This window comes from Enoplosus armatus, chromosome 19, assembly GCF_043641665.1.
Source record: "Enoplosus armatus isolate fEnoArm2 chromosome 19, fEnoArm2.hap1, whole genome shotgun sequence".
Classification (NCBI taxonomy): domain Eukaryota; kingdom Metazoa; phylum Chordata; class Actinopteri; order Centrarchiformes; family Enoplosidae; genus Enoplosus; species Enoplosus armatus.
In genome coordinates this window covers 9,561,970-9,581,718 of record NC_092198.1, presented here as the reverse complement: position 1 = coordinate 9,581,718, position 19,749 = coordinate 9,561,970, and the positions used below count along the sequence as shown (strand labels likewise).

Sequence of the window (19,749 nt, the reverse complement as noted above, 5' to 3'; positions counted from 1 at the left end):
ACATTTTAAGTATCGATGAGGTGATTTTACCCTCTAGGCACCCTGTGTTGTTTTTATTATGATCCAAACTGAGACTAATGAAGGTCCAGCTCTACATGTGTGCGTCCTCCTCAGCAGGTTGCGATCAGGCAGCAATTCATATTCAGGACTGGTGAGTCAAAAGGGTTGAAGGCTTCAGGGACAGAGGGAGGTGACTTTATCTCATTTAGCTCTGTGTTATTTGTGTGGTTAAATGTTCCAGTGTGGGTGTGTTTCCTATCACTCTCCTAACATGTGGCTATTATGTCAATAAAAATTAGACTGATACCAGACTGTTTGCTGTCACGCCAGAGAGGAGATCTGCTGTGTGCTGTGTGTCTTTTTCTCATCACTGCTCTGGATGCTCAGAGTCTCCCTCTCATCCTCATCGTACTGTCGGGATCATTTCACTGTAACTTAACCAGTAAAATCAATTTTATCTGTGCAATGTAATTGCATGAAACGATATCATAGTCTCTCATTATTTGACCTTGATTTTCAGCTAAATCGGAGGTATGCAACAGTAGCAGATGCAGCTCACAAAATAAACATGTTAATGTGAAATAAGGCCAAAGCAATGTTCTGCTCTTCATTCCTCTGTGTTTGTGTGTGCACGCTCTACTGGCCTGCTGTGCTTCTCTGCTGGATCCATGCTGCTCTACTGATGGTGAGTCCACTGAAACACACCCCACCTGCCCTCTAGTTACTACATTTGGACTCAAATCAAGCTGCATAATGCGATGACTGACTGCCTTTTTGCTTACAGTCAAATTGTCCTTTTCTGTTGCCAGTTTTTGTCACAAAATATTTTAGTTAGTATTTATATTTATATTTTTCTCGTATCTTATTCTACTTATTCTGCTATGCACTGATGTTGTTCTTACGTGGTTGTTTATTCCTCCTCTTTTGTAGATGTCAAATCTCCACGCTGCATTACACTATAAGCCAATTACTTGAGCTTCTCTAATCTGGGTGTGGGTGTGGGTATATATGTAAGAGGTGTGTGTGTGTGTGTGTGCAGTGGCAGTGGCCTTATGTTATGCAATGACCAGTGCGTCCTTTGTGTGTGTGTGTGTGTGTGTGTGTGTGAGTAAGAATAAGTTGAGAAGAGACTCAGTTATTCTTTATAACTGAGTGTGAAAGGAGACCAACATAATCAATTCAATGTGTCCATCATCATCAAGGATTTTAGGTGTTGATTTTAAACAGGGATTTTAAGCATCAGTTGCAGACAAAACAAACAGATGAGATTTATCAACTTCTATCAATAATCAATACAAGTAAAATAAGAATGAAAACCATAAATATATATGAAAAAAGTATCTTTTTGGGAGGAAATATGTCTTGAACAAATTTGGGGACCTGAGGTCAGGAGCCCATATCCTGAACCTGGCTATGGGCTCCTGACTTCAGGTCCCCAAATTTCTATTCCTCCTATCTGAACTGAAAAATGTGGACAAAAAGAAATACAGTGAACTACATCATCAACACGTTGCAGTGATCATATTCGTCCTGTAGAGGGAGCTGCCTCGCTACACTAGTCCTGGCACATCTGCATCGAACGTCCCTCCAACGGGAAAGGACAGCGCAACCGACCAATCATATCTCAAGATCTGATACAGTAATCCCTCTGAGCCAATGGGAGACAGCTAAAAGATGTTTTTCACTGTATGGGGCGGGTCTTGGGGATGATAGACACGTCTACTTTGAGCCTTGGCCAGATTTTCGGTGTGTGGACTGAAGTGGAGATTTTTGGAGGCTGAGATAGTGGGACGTACGTTATTTTTTGGAGGAGAACGGAGCGAGCGGCCACGTTTGGAAAAGTTCTCCGTACCCATCGTTGGAAATTACAACAGGTAACGTTTAATTTGACCACCTTTTAAATCACGTGATTTATTCATGAGCGACTGCGGTTGCTTCAATGCTTTTTGGGCATTTTGCGTTTTCTGTTGTCGAATTTGTTGCGGCAAATATATAGGTACTCAACCTGCACTCATGGCCACACTAACTGGAAACAGTTTTCGGAGACGGTGAGGCAAACAGCACACTTCCCAGTTAAATCCGTTAGTTGGAGTTGGAGTCATAACGTTACCTTCGATATATCGTGCTTCATGGCGCCTATCTTCTTCCACATCCATCACCTAAACTACTTTCATGTCCCGCTGTATCTTGCTCGGGTGTGTTTGATGTGGTTAGCATCATAGGTTTCGTGGGGACATATAGCTTAGGTAAAATCAGCTTAACTGACGTGTTTAAAAGTCATTTTCTGAATGAATAGACCCCGTTACGTTAATGTTGTTGTTGTATTTCCTGGTGTAGGTGAATTCTACCGCTACGTTAACGACGAGTTAAGTTGACGTTGGCGGTTGTTTCATCTAATCATGCTAACGTTAATCGCTACGTTTAAAGACTATTCAAACATCCGTCTCGGTTTTCATGTCAGCTAGCTGCTTCCTACCGCCAAGTTAACAAGTAGTGGATGGCTTGAAAGCATCACGCTGTTGAGAACAACGTTTCATTTAAAGCCTTTTTATCTGTTATTCGTGTGCCCCCTTCCCTTGTGTATACGCGGTGTTTCTTCCAGCAGTAGCAACACTACAACACGTTGTTTCCCTTGTTTTCAAAGGATTTGTTTCATATGGTTTCATGCTGGTTTACAAGGATGTTTGGGAATTGCAGTCCCGTTTGGTTGACGTTTGTTTTCTGAATTCAAAAGATGGGTTTCGTCCCATGAGGTAGCTTTTAGTGGTAAAATGAAAGTTGGCACTGTGGCAACCGAGATAATCAGAGCATCCACCCAAAATAATGGATAACAGTATTTCTGGAATAGTATTATCCATTAGCAATTAGTCTGTAATGTGTCTTATTAATAAATTAAAGAATTAGAACATAGCCCATATCAACTTGTCAGAGCCAAAACTGATGCAGTAAAATAGGTTTTTAGCTTTTTTAAGTGGCTCATGATCAATTGAACTATTTAAGCTCTAATCTGACAATGTAACTAGAAGATGATGTATACCTTACCATGCATGGCACATTTCTGCAGTAAATTCATTATTTTAAAGGTTTAAAATGAATTTTAAACTCTCAAAAGTTAACCACACCACAGTTTCTGTTTAAATGTGTCTTATTTTCTTGTCATACTCTTACTACTGTTTATCTGCTTGCAGAACTTTGTGTACATAACAGCACTTACCATGAACGTGTATTTCCCTGGCAGAGCCTTAGAAGTCATACTCTGTTTGACAGATGGCAGTGGCTCAACTAGTTCACAGACAGAGAGGCAGGCAGGCCAACAAACTGACAGACAGACTGGACTGAGCTGAGATTGTGCTGACGTGTAAAAAGTCAGTGGCAATTGGCAAACATATCTCTTACATCAACCTAATTCAATTTTGATGAATTAAATCATTGTCTGTATGGTGCCACAGTCAGACTCAATACAGTTGGCTGCTTCTCAAGCAATGTCTGTTATATTTGTACTTTTTGAACAGACATACCTGGCTTTATCAGTAACTATCTGATAGGTGCCTTTTGCAGTTCAGTGTTTTTGTGCTGTGGCATTATCATGGCTGAGAACAACACAGGCAGACAGCTAGAGTGAGGTTTAAGGGTGATTGTTAGTAGCATAGCCTAATATTAGCCTGCCTGTGTGTCTTGTGTGTGTGTGTGGCCAACTACTCATCACCTTAATCAGCACAACTCAGCTTTGGTGCCTACCGCCTTCTTGTCTCTTCTCCTCTAAGGGAAAGGAAAGTAGGTTAGATAGAAATGGAGGACATCAGGGCAGGGACAATGTCATGGACAGTCGTGGTGTACAGTATGTGGGACTCCAGAACTAGGCAATATGTCTATTCATGCTGTATAGTGTGTCATTGTAACAATTGCATTGGATTGCTTTCCATGAATGATGATACACAATAAAATACCTGAGAATGCCTGCTGAAGAACCTAGACCTTGTTTGACTTTGTATAACCATTCATTCTAATGTGATGGGCGTGAACTAGACTGCTCATTTTCCGTACAGACATAGGTGTCCTGCTAAATTCTCTCTATCATGGTCTTTGTTTTCCATTTTAACACATATCTCTGTTTGAATATGGATGACAGGACTGCATTTTTTCTGCACAGACCTGGTACCACCTGAACCTCCTCTAAGAGCTGAGTGGAAACCCTGTGGAATTGAACAAATTACATAACAGAGTCATCATCTGTCCAGCCACACAGCCCGCCAGCTACAGTACATTAACGAGAGAATGAGTTTTAGACCTACCCACACAATCATTTTTTATGGAGACTTCTGTGTCATTCTCTTTAAAACATTTTTATTTCTTAATTTTTATGGTGGATTACTGACTTAGGTTAAGGATTTCTATCCATATTTTCTTAGGTCTTTTGGCATTACAAGTGTGTTCCCACCCATCAGTTTGAAAGTGGAGACCAATAATCTAATCCAGTACAACAACAGCAAAGAACCAAGGACCCAAAAATGACCTTAGTGTTAATTTAACACCTCTCTACATTGTCTTAGCAGCTATTGAACGTCACATGCCTCATAAAGGTATTACTTTCCACAGTGCTATTGTGTGGTATTGTATTGTGTTACGGGTGTTGAATTTATTTAGTACAGCAGCACATGTTGGTGCACTTGTAGTCAAGTACAAGAAAATCCACATCAATATAGGTTAAAACTTTAACAATATATAAAGAATATGCATTGGATCATTTTTTACTCAACATAAAATGAGCATAAGCAGGAAGAACTCTCGGTTTGGTCAACTGTAAGGGAAATCCAGCAGCGAGCACGTCTGTCACTTTGGTGTGCTTCCTGTCAGGCCCCTCTCTGTGTGTATAGTCTATCTATAATCATCAGGGCCATGTTCATTCTCAGACTCCCAGGATGTGTAGAACAGTGGCGGCTCTGTCAAACCCACTAATGAGAGAAGCCTTAATTGGTTGTTCTGGTGGGAGAATCTGCTCATTAAAGATAGCTGGAACTAACTCTGGGTTAGCTAGAACTGCATGATTTATTTTTTTTCCTCCTCTCAAAATTGCTGTTGTCAGTCAGAAACCTTGCATTTCTATTCATTTTGGGATTACTTTATGAAATGGTGTTATTGAATGTATTTTCCGTGGCTTGGTTCTCCCAGACATCAGAAAATGTTGGTGTCAGACCTCTAGAAATTAATATTAGAAGTCTGTAGAATTAAAAAAAACAAAAAAAAACACAACAATGTGACAGTAGTACTGGGAAAACAGTCTTCTTAACACTTTTGAATGTGTCACTGCTGCAATAGTTTAAGGAAAATACTACAAATGCACACACATACTGTACTCCATTTGAACTTTTATCTCTCTCTCTCACCTTGTGAGTGGTAGAAAGGCAAGTTGGAGAGACACAGGGAGGCAAAAATAGGAAAAAAGGGGAGAGTAGAGTGACAAAAGCTAGCAGAGAGGAAGAGAGACTGAGTGAGAGCGACAGAGAGAGTGAGAGATATTGCTTAACCATTCGGAAAGGCTATGGGAACATCTCTGTGTGTGTGTGTGTGTGTGTGTGTGTGTGTATGTGTGTGTGTGTGTGTGTGTGGTGTGTGCGTTTTCATCCTCACTCTGTCGGTTCAACAGGAGCAAAACTCGTCACATTAACTCAGGGACGCATAGATAGCCTTACTGTCCCACATCGGCTTGAATGACTTGTTCTGACTGTGTTTTTAGGAAAAGAAGCATATACAGAGAAAATGTCATTCTCCCTTAAAGTGTCACAAATGTTTCTTTTTGAATAATAATCAACTAAAGATCTAAAAACCAAGATCTACAGTTGGTTAAAGTGTGGATTAGCACATTTTATTGTCCTCTTCTAGTCTGTCAAAGTGGTTTAATGTCAAGTCCAAATCCCAATTGAAGGCTTTCATCTCCTCCATGGTTGTAGTGACATTGGGACAGTCACAACAATTACCAAGGTGGACACATTCTACAGTGTAGCAGTCAGCCGTGACCGGCGAGTATTAGCCTCCAGCTCGGCCAGCGGGCACCACAGGACTCGTTTTCACACAGAGAAGATCAGAGCGGCACGGATGAATGGAAACTGTAATGCAATGTTCAGCTTATTACCGCTACACAGAGACGGTGAGGGAAGGAGGGTGGGTGAGAGGATGCGAAGGGGAGAGTGAAAGAGGGATAGAGATGTAGACTGGTGTGTGTGTGTGGTGTGTGTGTGTGTGTGTGTGTGTGTGGGAGATAGAGGGGACAAAAGGGAGAGGGAGGTGGGGTAGTGTAGAACAGTGAAAACCTGTTACTGTAACTGTAACAGCCTTTAAGTAAAGTATTGATGTTATCTTAATTGAGTTGAACCAACAATCTTAATAGAGTTAAATAGATTAGAGACATATTTGAATTGTGGAGATTAGTAGTCACTTTTTGTTTAGTAAGAGGGTCTATTAGAGGAGAATAGAAAATCCTTGTGTTGAAGGGGAACGAGGAGAAAGAGGGGGCAAACTGCCTTCCCCAGCAAGTGGCCGGCTCTGAAAGAAGCGATAGAATAAAAAACAGAGAGAGAGCGTGGGCCTGTGGCTCTGGCAGGGGGCCAAACATAGTTAAAAACAGATTAATCAGCATAGGGTCACATTCTCACAGAGCGAGGCTGAACAGAGCATGGCAGGACAGGGCAGAGCCTTCATCTTTTGAAAGCCCTAACTTAGCGAGCAACACGAGGAAATGTTGGCGCTGAGGTTTATGTCTGCAGGAAAAGTTCAGTTAATTCAGAATATCAAGCAAATTGGGAAAGATGAGGTAGTCAGAAAGCTTATTTCTCTCCATGCGATCAATCGAAGTTGGGGGCAAGGCAGCCTTTCAGACAGACAATGAAGAAAGCCATTATGAGAGGACCTATTAAGTTACAGAAGTTAGTTGAACAGAAGCTAACTAGGAGAGGGCGTGGGACTTTGACTCTCTGTGTGCGTGTTCGGGATGCCACGTTGGCCTATGTGTGGGAGAAACTGAAAGAGATGTGTGAGTTTTCCTTCTGATCAGTCAGAGAACACATATTTGCAGAGAGAGATACACAAACATGATTGCACGGATGTTTTGCTTTCTGGTCATTTCCTGTTTTTAATGACAGAGACACTGAGACAAATGTGGCTATAAATGAGAATCGAAGATAAAGATGGAGGGATAGGAGATTAACCGAGGGGAAGGGTTTGAAGTTGCCCCTTTGCCACACTTCCTGTTTCCTGGTTAGGGGCCAGAGGTCACTGGTCTGGGATTAACTGATACTAGGCGCCTAAATAATCTGTCTGGTCACGTCATTGACCTGATGCCCGAGAAGGACCGGTTGCTACAACATGTTTCACATAATGATGTGTGAGCGTGTGTCCGGACTTGCTGAGTAACTGAGAAAACAGGATGATGTTCTAAAAACGAGGACATCTTATGGCGTTCACAAGGGGAATGTCTAATTTTAGAGGTAGGGGTTAAGGTTAGTAGTTAGGAAATTAATGGCAGACAGCTGTGAGTGTGTGTGGCTTTACATTCTCACTATTGCATCATGACCGAACATGTGCCTGTTACATTATGCATTATATTTACTGATGTGGCTATATATTGCATAGCTGCACGGTCACACCCAACAAGTCTTTCATGTGAATATTCAAGCAATTACACTTGCACGTCTCTTGACCTGACTTTCATCAACATGCTGCTCTGATTAATTACTGTGAAGCAAACCTGTGATACGATCAATCAATCAATCAATCACCTGCAGAGCTGAAATCAAACAGAGCCTGATGCACCTCATCTTATTACTAGATGATTAAATATGTGGCAATACTTTCAGCTGTGTGCCAGAGGAGTAGAATGTTATTTGCTTCATGTGCATCACACTAGGCAGCTGTAATAATGAGCCTTGATGCCCATGAAGTCATTTGTTTTGCCAAAGCACCTGTTGTTACCACCCTCTATGGGATGTATGTTGCCGTAGCAACGCCACACCCACTGCCACTCTGGAGAGCCTACGTCGAGCTTCGTTTTCACCGCATGTTTCCCTGTCTTTCTTTTTCTTTCACCCACTCACCCTCTCTAACCCAGCTAATGCTTTCCTCCTCTTTTCTGTCTTTTTCACTCCCCCCTCACACACACACACACACACACACACACACACACACACACACAGTAAATTGTATCTCCTCTCATGTGCACTCGTGTGACCCACCCATACTTTGTCTGTCTCTCTCACTCACACACACACACACACACACACACAGTCACACACACAGTCACACACACAGTCACACAGACAGGGCACACTTGCGCCTGACTGCTTTAATCGCTGAATAGGGGAGTTTAGCGGCTAACAATAGTAGTTATGAGCTGACCCATTATTCTCACACACACCGAAAGAGAGAGAGGGAGACTTACGCTAGAAGATAGGGCTCATAAAATATATTTAGATTTTATTTAACGTTACGTTTCTGTTTTTACATCAACATTTTATTCTTACCAATAATGCAAATTGATGGAATATTGTTGCTACTTGTAATAAAAGCATTAAATCAGTGCTTAGTGGTGAAGAAGATGCTGTTGCAGTTGAATGAGGCAGATCCTGTAGTATTGCTAGTTTTGTAAAGTGGTGAATAGTAGTTATAGTGGTGTTGGTGGCAGAGTAAAACTCAATGCTTTTTACTGCTATATAGTTTGCCAGCTGACAATAGCAGTTGAGCTGACAGTGATAATACGGTAACAAAAGTAATGACATAGTGTGTTAGTGTTGGTGTCATCTAGCATTTCCTATGAGCTGACCCTTCATTTGTTGAGCTCAAACTGAAGGCAGCAAAGACACTGTCTCGTGTTCTGCGAGGGCAGTGAATTGTTGACATCAGGTGTAGCGGGGAGTAGAAGAGACAGAGACAGAGTGTAAGACGAAGGGATGAATGGATAGACAGGCAGGCAGACAGACAGACACACAAACATACACAGGGATTATCCTTTGTGTAATCCTCAGTTTGAGGGTCAGAGTGCAGTGTAAAGGGACATGCATGTTTTCCGAATTTTCACACCAGCAGTCTATTGTGTGTGCATTTGTGTGTGTGATTGACAACACAAACCCATAGCGCATGTGTTTATCAGTGATTCTGTGAGTATGTGTTTACATGTGTTTTTAGAAAGCATTTATGTGCGTGTGCCTCTGTGTGTTTGGTGTATCCGTGTGTGTGGGTATGCATGTGTCATTGCGTGACAGATGGACAGATCGTACAAGAGAACAGCACAGATTAGGATTCTGCACTCGGTGTGTGTGTGTGTGTGGTTATTTCAAAACCAAACCAGAGCTCAGTTACCGTCAGTTGTTGGGCTGTGGTGGAGTTGAACTTGTTGCATCAGTGCTCAACATTTGGGATGTCCCAGTGCGATCTGCTGGATTGGATTTTTAATTAATTAGTCTCCGCTGTATGCTGGTCAGTTGATTTCCAATGCTTAGTTTATTGGAGCCCATTGCATTCAGTGTACAGCAGCTGCCAGACACAACCTTTTGTATGTCAATTGAAACACTGTAACTTTTGTTAATAACTAGCCATTCAAGTAAATGAACTGTGGAGACAGAAACAAACAGCAATTAATGATATCCACAGTGACCGCAAGCAATGCAACTTTAGGGATAAAATGGTTGTTTTGCATCTGTTTCATCAAAGTTTTACAGGTAGACTACACCTCTAAAGTTCTGCTGCTGTTGGTTAAAGCAGGCCATCATTTTTAATAATTCAGAACCTACTTGATTGATTGGCATAACATTTTGTACAAACATTCATCTTTTCCAGACTTTTGGGATGCTCTGACTTTTCCTTTAGCGCACCACCATGAGGTTGTGACGTTTTGTGTTTTTGAGTGAAATGTCACACCTACGATTGGATGGATTGCCGTGAAGTTTGGTACTCAAATTCATACCCCCCCTTGTGATGAGTTGGAATAACTTATACGATAATTAGATGGTAACAAATGATGCCTAAGTGTTATTTGTCCTCAGTACAACCTGACACAGCTGGCATGGCTGTAAACTCCATAGAAACACCATAAGACGCCATATGAAACAACATGGGGAACAAGTAATGAAAAGCTATGATGCAGGCTATATTAATGTGGAACTAGTAAGTTTTTTATATCATTGTGTAGTATCTAAATATATCTGAAAAAAAATTTGATCCCACTTTTTACTGGCAGATTTTGAGATCAGTGTTGATCAGTGGGACTGTGCGCATTAAAACGTCAGCAGTACACACATTCATTTTACACTATGCTGAATTGAAATGAATTGTTTGTGTGTTGGGGAGGGATTGTGATATGATATAATTACAGTACATCTTCAATGTGCACACATGTATACAATGACACCTGTTACTCCTTTCACATACGGGCTGATTAGCCTGGTTCCAGACCAATGAATCACTGCCCACATCTGAAGAGATTATGAGAGTTGTTTTACTCTCATTAATGGCTGTTTCCTCATTTGGAAAAACAACCAAGCCAATCAGAGCCTGTATAACATCTAACTGTGCCAGAGCCAGAATCTAAACAAGTAGGATGTCTTTGCTGTTCTCTGCCCGTTCGCTTTGGCCCCTCTTTGTGAAATGGGTTGGAGGGATGCAATAATTATAGTTATTTCTCCCTTGATTGCCTTGGTGGAGGATCAAGTAATAGAAGCTGAGAGGCTTGGTTTCATGGCTGTGTATCTTGAAATTCACAGTGACAACAAAATGGCTCAACACAACACGGAACAAGTGAACTGCTACTAGCTGCAGCTAAAACAGTGTCTGGGTTGGCAGGAATTGACATAGACCAGATGGATACAAGTATCACAGTCTCTAGGGCTGCTGTAAGTCAAGCACTGTTTTCTAGTGGATGTGATGCATCAGCAAGGATGAGAGGAAGGAGGGGAAAGTAGCTCTTGTGGTTCCTGCAGGTCCAGCATGTAATATCTGCTGTAAATCTGCTGTGGTTTGAAATGGGTTTATGCACGGTAATAATCTCTATTGTCACTTCTGCGCTTGTCCACTAATCTGTATTTTTGCTGTGGTAATCTCTTGTCTCCATGGGGATTTATTGTTGTAGTCCATGAATGCCATTGCCATGGAAACCAGTTCCTCCCCTCTCTGCCCCCATTCTGCCCCCTTTAGAGTGGGATGGGCGGGTATGTATATGTTTTCTTTTATTAGACTGAGAGTTGTCACATCTGCTTTATCAGATAATAAAACAATGGAAATGTGAAAACCACTGAAGCCAGAAAGTTAACTCTGTCTTTACTCTCCATTTCTTGACATTTGCACTCACTGCTGTGTCTGTCTCTCATAAAACTTTATCTCTTGGGCCACAGGCCAGGTCAGGAAGTTGTTGTTGCTATGACGACAACCCCTAAAACCCAGACAGATAGCAATAAAGTTCTAAGTGGGAGAGCTATAGTGTATTTGTGTGTGACTTGTGTGGCTGCAATAGGGCGTTTTGTGACAGTGTGAAGGGTAAAAACAGCAACAGGATATGGTCTCATTTGGGGAATCTAGTCAGTAAAAGTGTATGTAAAAGTCAGCGCTACTCTCACCACAGGGATTTTTAGCCAAAATAGAAAAATCCAGGGGGAGGAGCATCTTCCCTGGTGTTATTGTGTGAGAAGTCTCTGTTTAAATTAAGTGTTTATTTAGTTTAGTTTATTTAGTATTTAGTAGTGTTTTCTTTCCTTAGAACCAATTGTAAAATACTGTAGGCCAAGAAGGTGAAGTAATGGCTCAGTGTTGCAGAGATTCTCTGAGGGATAGTGCATGCTAGTTTCCATCAGTAATCTGACACAGTAGGCTTGCACAGTTGTGGTCTCTCTCTCTCCTTTCTCCTTCATCCATCCATCGTTCACCCCTCTCCATCTCTTTCTTCCTACAGCACTCCCTCTGCTCCTCTCTCCCACACACTTTTCCTCACCATCTCCACCCCCCACCCTCCCCGTTCTCTCTCGTTTTCTGCCCTTGTTTCTCCGAGCAATAGTCTCGAGGGAGGCAGGCGCAGAGCTCCAAGGGAGAGGATGGAAGAGAGAAAATGGCAATGACGGTTTGTAGGGCAAGCATTTGAACGAAAGTGAAGGAGAGGAAGACACACGGAAAGGCAGTGTACAGGCAAAAAGAAAGTGAAAAGAAGTGAAGAGAAGAGACAAAAGGAAAGGAGTTACAGAGGAAAAGACAGCAATAGAAGCAACAGTAGGTAAGGCCATTAGTTATGTCCATCAGATCATTTAACCACTCATTCAACCACTCATTTGAAACACAGAAACTAACACGACAGCTGTTGGGAAGATGGATTTAGTGCCTTGTGTAGTACAGCAGTAAAGCCTGAAGGAGCCATTTACTGAGACAAAGGTTAAAGGGTCCAGTCAGTGTCAGTGTCAATCCCTGTATAAGTTAATTTTTCATCTTTCCTGTGACAGTCATGTGCTGCTTATTGAATACTTACAGTAGGTGGTATTTGTGTCAAGAAAAAACTATCTAATGTGATTGAGTCAAGCAAATAATAAGATTAATAAGAAAAATACATACTAAAACTAAAATAAATACTGATAAGCTGCTTTCAACAGCAAGTAACCTAACCAGCACATTTGTAAGCTTATAGATAACGATGAGATGAGGAAATAAGTTGAGATATGCCAAGTGAGTATTAGAGAGAAACAGAGCCCCTCATAAGTATGTCCACAAACAGAAATACCTCGTCTAATTCAACTGGCAAGACTAGCCATATGTCTGAGTTTGTGTTTATCGTGAATCGGCAGGCTTTTTTCTTGCCTATTACATTATAGACTATAGTCGAAAAAATATCCGACAGCACACAAGTTGTGCAGTACTTGCCTCAAGACAAATTCTCCGTGAAGAGATACTTTCTTGATGAGTTTATGACGCAGGTTTGCTAAAAGCATATTTAACCCACGTCTGACCCGATTCATTTGAATCTTCTGTCACAGCTCAGTAATATACAAGAATACTGTACTGTGATGACTGCCAGCTTCCTAACACTGACTTACATTAGATGCTATACAGATGGTTTTACTACCAAAAACCATTCAGTGTGTGTGTATATATGTGTATATATGAACAGAGGCTGTAATAATGTCACTGCTGTTGTTTATATGGACTGTGGGAAGAAGAGAGAAAGAGGAGGGGTTTAGGGGGAGATAATGCGAGTGGACGATTGGAGGGGACTGAAAGGGGGCCCAGAAGAAAGGGATTGAGAGAGAGAGAGATGAGTGCAGAGATTTAGTGAAAAAGAGAAAGAGGCACCCTGGGCCGGAGAGTAGAAGAGAAAGATGGAGAGAGGGAGAGGGTGAGTTAGAAAGTTGTGAGAGAGGTAGAACAAGGTTCCCGGTGTTAAACAGTTGTCGAGCGAGAGAGAGGGCCAGTTTAAAGCAGGCCTAAGTGTCCGTGACGAACATTTTGCAAAAAGCTGCATTCTGATGCCAACTCACACACACACACATACATACACGCATGGACTATTAGACTATTCTCAATACTATAGTCCATTGAGAAACACAGTGTCTCAGAGGAGTGGGAACAGCAGTTTACCTGTTTTGCCTCATACACAGTGACAAATGACAAATCCTAAAGTTGATTTCAAATGTTTTTGGATCCCCTGCACAAATTCACAATTCCCCTTTCTTGCACATTTAAAACCCTGACTAACACTGACATCATGTCTGCATGTACAGATACACTTTGGTCAGTCCCAAGGTGGTTCAGCATGGATTAAATCAGCAGAGACTGGCTATACATACATGTTGTTGATTGCTTTACAGTGTACACTGACTATACCCTGTGTTTACCATGTTCATCATCTTAGTTTAGCGTGTTAGCATGCTAACAAGTGTAGGCGAAGTTGGGAATGTCTGTGTCAAATTTCAAGGCAATCCATCCAATAGCTGTCAAGAAATTTCCCTCATAACCAAAACTGCGAACCTCATGGTGGCGCTGGAGTAAATGTCAGGGTATCACCAAAGTCACAAGATTCATCCTCTTTGAACCATGAATGTCTGTACAAAATTTCATGGCAATCCATCCAATAGTTGTTGAGATATTTCAGTCTGGATGATCCTCTGACCGACAGACGGATATTGCCATCCCTACAGCCATGTTGATTGTGTGGCTAAAAAATGCATTTGTGACCTGATTTTAGAGATTTACGTCTTTAATAGGAACCAGTGGGCTTGGGACTGAGTGCTGTTTGTTGTGTAATGTCACTGGGATTCCCTCTTTATAAGATATAAGGCAGTTGTATTTGTCTTTTTCCCCTTATCTGCACAAGCACATAGTGTTATATTGCCTCTCTGACATTTACACACACCTACATACACACCTCTCTCTCTCCATCTCCCCTTCCTACCTCATTAGCCGATCATGCGTAAGGAGACCTGTTCTATTTTTACTCCCACCCCCTCCCTACACACCACTGCTGCAGTGTGTGTGTGTGTGTGTGTGTGTGTGTGTGTGTGTGTGTGTGTGTGTGTGTGTGTGTGTGTGTGTGTGTGTGTGTGTGTGTGTGTGTGTGTGTGTGTGTGTGTGTGTGTGTGTGTGTGTCCTCTCTTATTGAAGGTGGCAGGGCAGAAAAGAGAAAGTCAGAGAACTGGTAAGACGGTCAGAAAGTAAAATGAAGACGACTTCATGAATAATAGAATTGAAGGGACAGGACCAGAGTAGCACAGTGTGAGGAAAAACTGAACAATTGAAAGGGCAGTGAATGATAATGATTTAATAGAGTATGAATCATGCTTAACTCTCGGCCTGAAGCTGCTCGTGTACAAACTCTCAAAAACACACACACACCAGACCAAAGCGGACTGTGTGTGCAGGTAGAAACCCTTAGTGAGTAGGTTTGCACATGGTGACCTCAACTTCCCCTCAAGACCAATGCCATGGTCATCTAGTGTTATCAGCAAATTAGTGTCATGCTGAATAACTATGTCTGTTGCTGTGATAGGGTGTGTGTGGACAGCGCTGCCAAAGATATTTGGGTTGAAGTGTGTGTGTGTGTGTGTGTTGACCACAGCTGCAGGGTAAAACCAATGACTCAGATATTAAGACTTGAGTAATTCCCCCTCTTTTGTTCTGTGTGTGTGTGTGCGTGTGCGTGCAACTCCTTGTAAACAGCTGTTGAGTTGTTGACCCAGATGAAACTCGTTGTGTGACATAATGACATCCTCAACTCTTTTTGTGTACTTGAGTAAAATACGACTATCCAAGAGCTAATGTTTCAAACAGCTATGAGCTCATGTGCTAACAGCTGTGAGCCAAAGGGCCACAATCAGCCGACTTGCATAACCCTAATATATTTAATTTTGGTGTTATATTCCCTACATGACATGACTAAAGTACCTCATAGTTTTATATTCCTATATCCTGTCTTACTCCCATTGTAAAGGGAAACACTGATCCCCTCTGAAAGAAAAAAACATGGGACCATGCGGCTCATTTATAAAAGATACTCCAGACTAGAATCCAAGTTGTGTGCCATGAAAAATTTATATTCATGCCAAATTCAGTAGGGCAGTCTGATTTTTCTCCAGCTCTCTAAAACAAAATTCTTTTCATATTAAAAGTATGAATACCACAGAATATCATTAGTTTTTTTGGAATTTCCTTGAAGATGATGATCCAATGAGATAAACCCTAAATAAAATCTATGTGTCATATTCATAATAAAAATACTTGTTTGGAATAATTTTGTCACTATGTGATACATTGAATTGAAATCAAATCTGTCGCTCTCCTATCTTGCTCTGCAGGTTGACGTGTCACCATGACAACAGAAGCAGGCTCTGAGAATGAGGTGAAGGAGAAAGCCGAGGAGTCAGTCGTTCAGCCGGATCAATCAGAGAAGGCAAAGGAAGAGACCCAGGAAGTAGCGAACGCTGAGGGAGAGGAGAAGGAAAAAGAGAAGGAGAAGGAGAAAGAGGGGAAAGACGGAAAAGGAATATCTCGATACCTGCCAACATGGCTTAAGAAGCAGAAGTCTCAGAGCCAGGTAAAATTCTTCACCTAGACTTATTATATTGTCATGGCTGATTAGAAAATCTTGCGTAACTGTTTGATTGGGTTTTTAATGTCTATTTTTTTCCCCCTGACCCATGAAGACCTCCCCGACCAAGGAGGTCCCAACCACAGAGGAAGCCGTTAGCAAGGTGACACGGGAAGAGGAAGGGCCTGCCCCAGAAGTGAACGGTCACGCAGAGGAAGTGGAAGAGAAGGAGGCAGTAAAGTCGGAGCAAGTGAAGGAAAAAGAGGCAGAATCTCATTCCACCGCCAGTGCAGACACTGAGGTATTAGTCATGCGTAGCGTCATTTCTCTCCACATCCCATCAGTGCACATAAGTATATTGTTGTTGGGGCCATGACAGAGTGAGGAGGAAAAATACAGCACAGGATGTGCCAAGTCTAAGTTAATCATAGCCTAAAGAAATAGCCTAATTGTCAGCTTTTATGTTGAATCATCAGAAATCAGAATCAGAAATACTTTATTGATCCCTGGGGGGAAATTATACATACATATCATATGGTTTCCTTGTACCCCAGTAGCAAATGATCCTGGCGCGGGTACTGGTCTGAGTACCAGGGTTTTGAAACCTCTGAACTAAAGGCATCCACTGCCTGGTGCGGACAATGAATAGAAAAACACACCCACCCATTAAAAGAGTAGTTCAGTATTTTGGGAATGTACCTTTTATGCACTTTCTTGCTGATATCACACTCTTCTGTCCGCTAGATATGAAGCTACCAACTTGCTTAGCTTAGACTGGAAGCAGGGGGAAATAGCTAGCCTGGCTCTGTCCAAATGTACCTCTGAAGCTCACTTATTTACATTTATTTACATGTAATTTGTGGGTTTAAGGGGGGTTAATGCCTGACTGTTTCTTGACCGTGCGCAGTCACTTCCTGGACTCTTGTCATCACCGTGAGGTTGCCAGGCAAGCAGCGGCAACTCCAGGAAATTACTGCCTCCAGCCAAGAAATACTCCAGCAAACATGAATGTAGTATCGACCTTCTCATCTAACTCTCGACAAGAAAGGCCCATTTCCCAAAATGTCAAACTATTCCTTGAACATAATCATTTGAGTAAGAAGAGGAGCATGCCACACTACAGTAGTTTGGATTGCCTCTAACTGTACTGTAAACGTGTCAACCAACAATAAGCTGGTGAAAAGTACTTTGCTTAAACAAATTTCTTCCTTTGTCTGTCAGCCACATATTGTTGTGAACACAGACTTCATTCAGTAACTTGATAGATAAATAGATAGCATTTTTCACAGTGCTCGAACAGTGCAAAGGTACACTTACAATTCACAGCAGTACACGCAGACTGTTTAAAACTGCTGCTCAGCCAAGAGAGAGAGAGAGAGAGACACACACACACACACACACACACACACACACACACACACACACACACACACACACAGCCATCCTCCCTCATCTCATGCACATGCACACACATAAACTGTTCCATCCAGTGATCACATTAAGCCACCCAGGCCCACCCAGTGACATCAACATTTCAGTAATCAGTCCAAAAGAAACGCCTGCAGTTTCTAAGATCAAATTCAGACTAGAAGGAGAATTACAAAAGGAGAGTGATAGAAAGAAAGCTGTGTTCCCTCTTTCTTAAGTTGGACAAGTCAGGTTTTAGGTTCTTTCATGCTACAGAACAAATTCTGCCTTTTTTAAGATGATTGTAGGTTTTTGCATGACGGCCTTGGTGGGGAACCTCATTTGTAACAGTGCTTTAACACAATTTTTCTTCTTTTTTTCTGGTACCTTGCAAACTCCATCAGCCCGCCAAGGAAGAGAAGGTGGAGGAGGGCACTGAGAAAAGTCCTGAGGAGGCCAAGGTGACAACAGAGGGAGAAGGAGTAGAGGAGCAGAAAAAGGAGCAGGAAGGAGAGGTGGAAGGTGAAGAGGAGGGGGGAGGAGGAGAAGAAGGCCAGACCTCCATTTTCCAGTCTCCTCTTCGCCTGGTGAGGAAGACCAAGATGAAGCTGGTGGTGTGTCACGTGACCCTCCTGGACGGGACCGACTTCACCTGTGAGGTGGAGGTAAGATTTGACAAAAAGAAACAGACGCACACACATAATGTAGAGCATGAACCTAAGTGGGGAGGGTAAACGATGAATCTTTGTTTGATGATTAAGATGAGTTTTTAAATGTCTCAAATGATATTCCTTAAATTTAATAGATGTGTTGTTTGTAAACGAATTTTATTGCGCATTTCAATGTTCTGTTTTGATAAGAAAAATAAATGGATAGAAGTTAGTTCTGTTCTGACCACAGGGGATCTAACCAATGTGTTACGGCTGATGTGTACAAAATTACAGAATGTGATAAAACATGGAGAATGTTTGGAGCTTTCCACTTTTCCTGGAAAAGTGTCATGGTGCAAGATAAAATGGTCCCCGTAACTATCAGCAATTCTGTATTTGATGTGGCTATTAGACGCTGCCATACACCATACCTGTTAATGGGAGAATCAACAAGTTGTCTTTTTGAAAGCGGGAATTTTCAACTAGCTGCTAGGAGAGGATCGACACATTGTCCGCCTTATGTTCTTTTGCCAGGCAAGTAGGCCACACGTGAGTGCCAGTATGTCAATGATGTAATCGCTAATAGGATCAGAGTGTGTGTGTGTGTGTGTGTGTGTGTGTGTGAGTGTATATGTGTATGTGTGTGAGCGTGGGGGTATTTAACTTTCTGACTCAAAGTGCAGTTATGGCAGAAGCACCCGCTCTTGTTTGGGCGTGGTTTAGGGGACAAATGCAGAGCAAAGCAGAGCACGCTACAGGGGCTTGTCTGGTGACCAGAACACACTCACACACTGAAACCTGGCAGATTATGGGGGTCCCACCAGATTAGTTTTCTGCATCTGCTACTCCCTAACAAGCACGTGCTTTAGACCCCCTACACACATTCAGACATACTCAATTATTTGGTATTTACTTTACTAGAAATTAGTAATTTAGTGAGAGAGAAGTATAAATAATTTGACCAGAAATGGCTCTCTGCTGTTGCTAATATCCTATAGTCCTTTTACATGTGTGTGCGTTTTCCTCATTGTTACCAGATCTCATGGTTAAAAACTTGCGTTTCCCAAGCAGCACGCGCTTTTTTAGTAATACCCCTCCTCCCATTCCCACACTCACTCACAGTCAGTGGGAAGCTGCCCAGAATAGCCACCGTGCAGGTCTGCTGGAGCTGTTAAGAGTTAAGTGCCTGGTTCAAGGGCCCTTAAAAACAATAGTGAGCATTTTCAGCATCTAGATTTTCACATTTGGTCTGGGGATTTCAACTGGCAACTTTACCACGGTGAACCCTTATCTACAGTATGCCAACGCCCATCGGCGTGCCTGTGAGTGTCTACGGTCTTTTGAACAGTAGCGGCTTTGTCTCGCTACAAAAAACGCTGATACTGCCACTAACTGCTATTGTCACATTGTGCGCACGCACGCACACACACACTCACACAAATATGCATCCATCCCTCCCTCCACACACAGGCATAGTTAGGTCGCGAGAGGGAGAGATGCACAATGCATTCCAGAGATTAAATTTTCTGTTTTGCCCAGCAGGCCTCCAACACACACACACACACACACACACACACCAATTTCTACTCTAACTCCATCTCCATTCTTCTATCATCCTCCTGTCCTATTCATGAACCGATGGCATCAAAT

At 42.1% G+C, this 19,749-nt stretch overlaps 1 protein-coding gene across 1 annotated transcript in view; it reads left to right on the top strand.

Annotated features, from left to right (window-relative positions):
* The first annotated feature begins 1,812 nt into the window (after positions 1-1,812).
* The window catches only part of epb41l2 (erythrocyte membrane protein band 4.1 like 2), a 44,348-nt gene continuing 26,411 nt past the window's right edge, over positions 1,813-19,749 (top strand). Inside the window, exons 1-4 of the mRNA XM_070925568.1 lie at positions 1,813-1,874; positions 15,810-16,048; positions 16,158-16,343; positions 17,854-18,114. Coding sequence (XP_070781669.1) covers positions 15,824-16,048; positions 16,158-16,343; positions 17,854-18,114 — 672 coding nt within the window. The 5' untranslated portion in view covers positions 1,813-1,874; positions 15,810-15,823. The remainder of the gene's footprint in view (positions 1,875-15,809; positions 16,049-16,157; positions 16,344-17,853; positions 18,115-19,749) is intronic.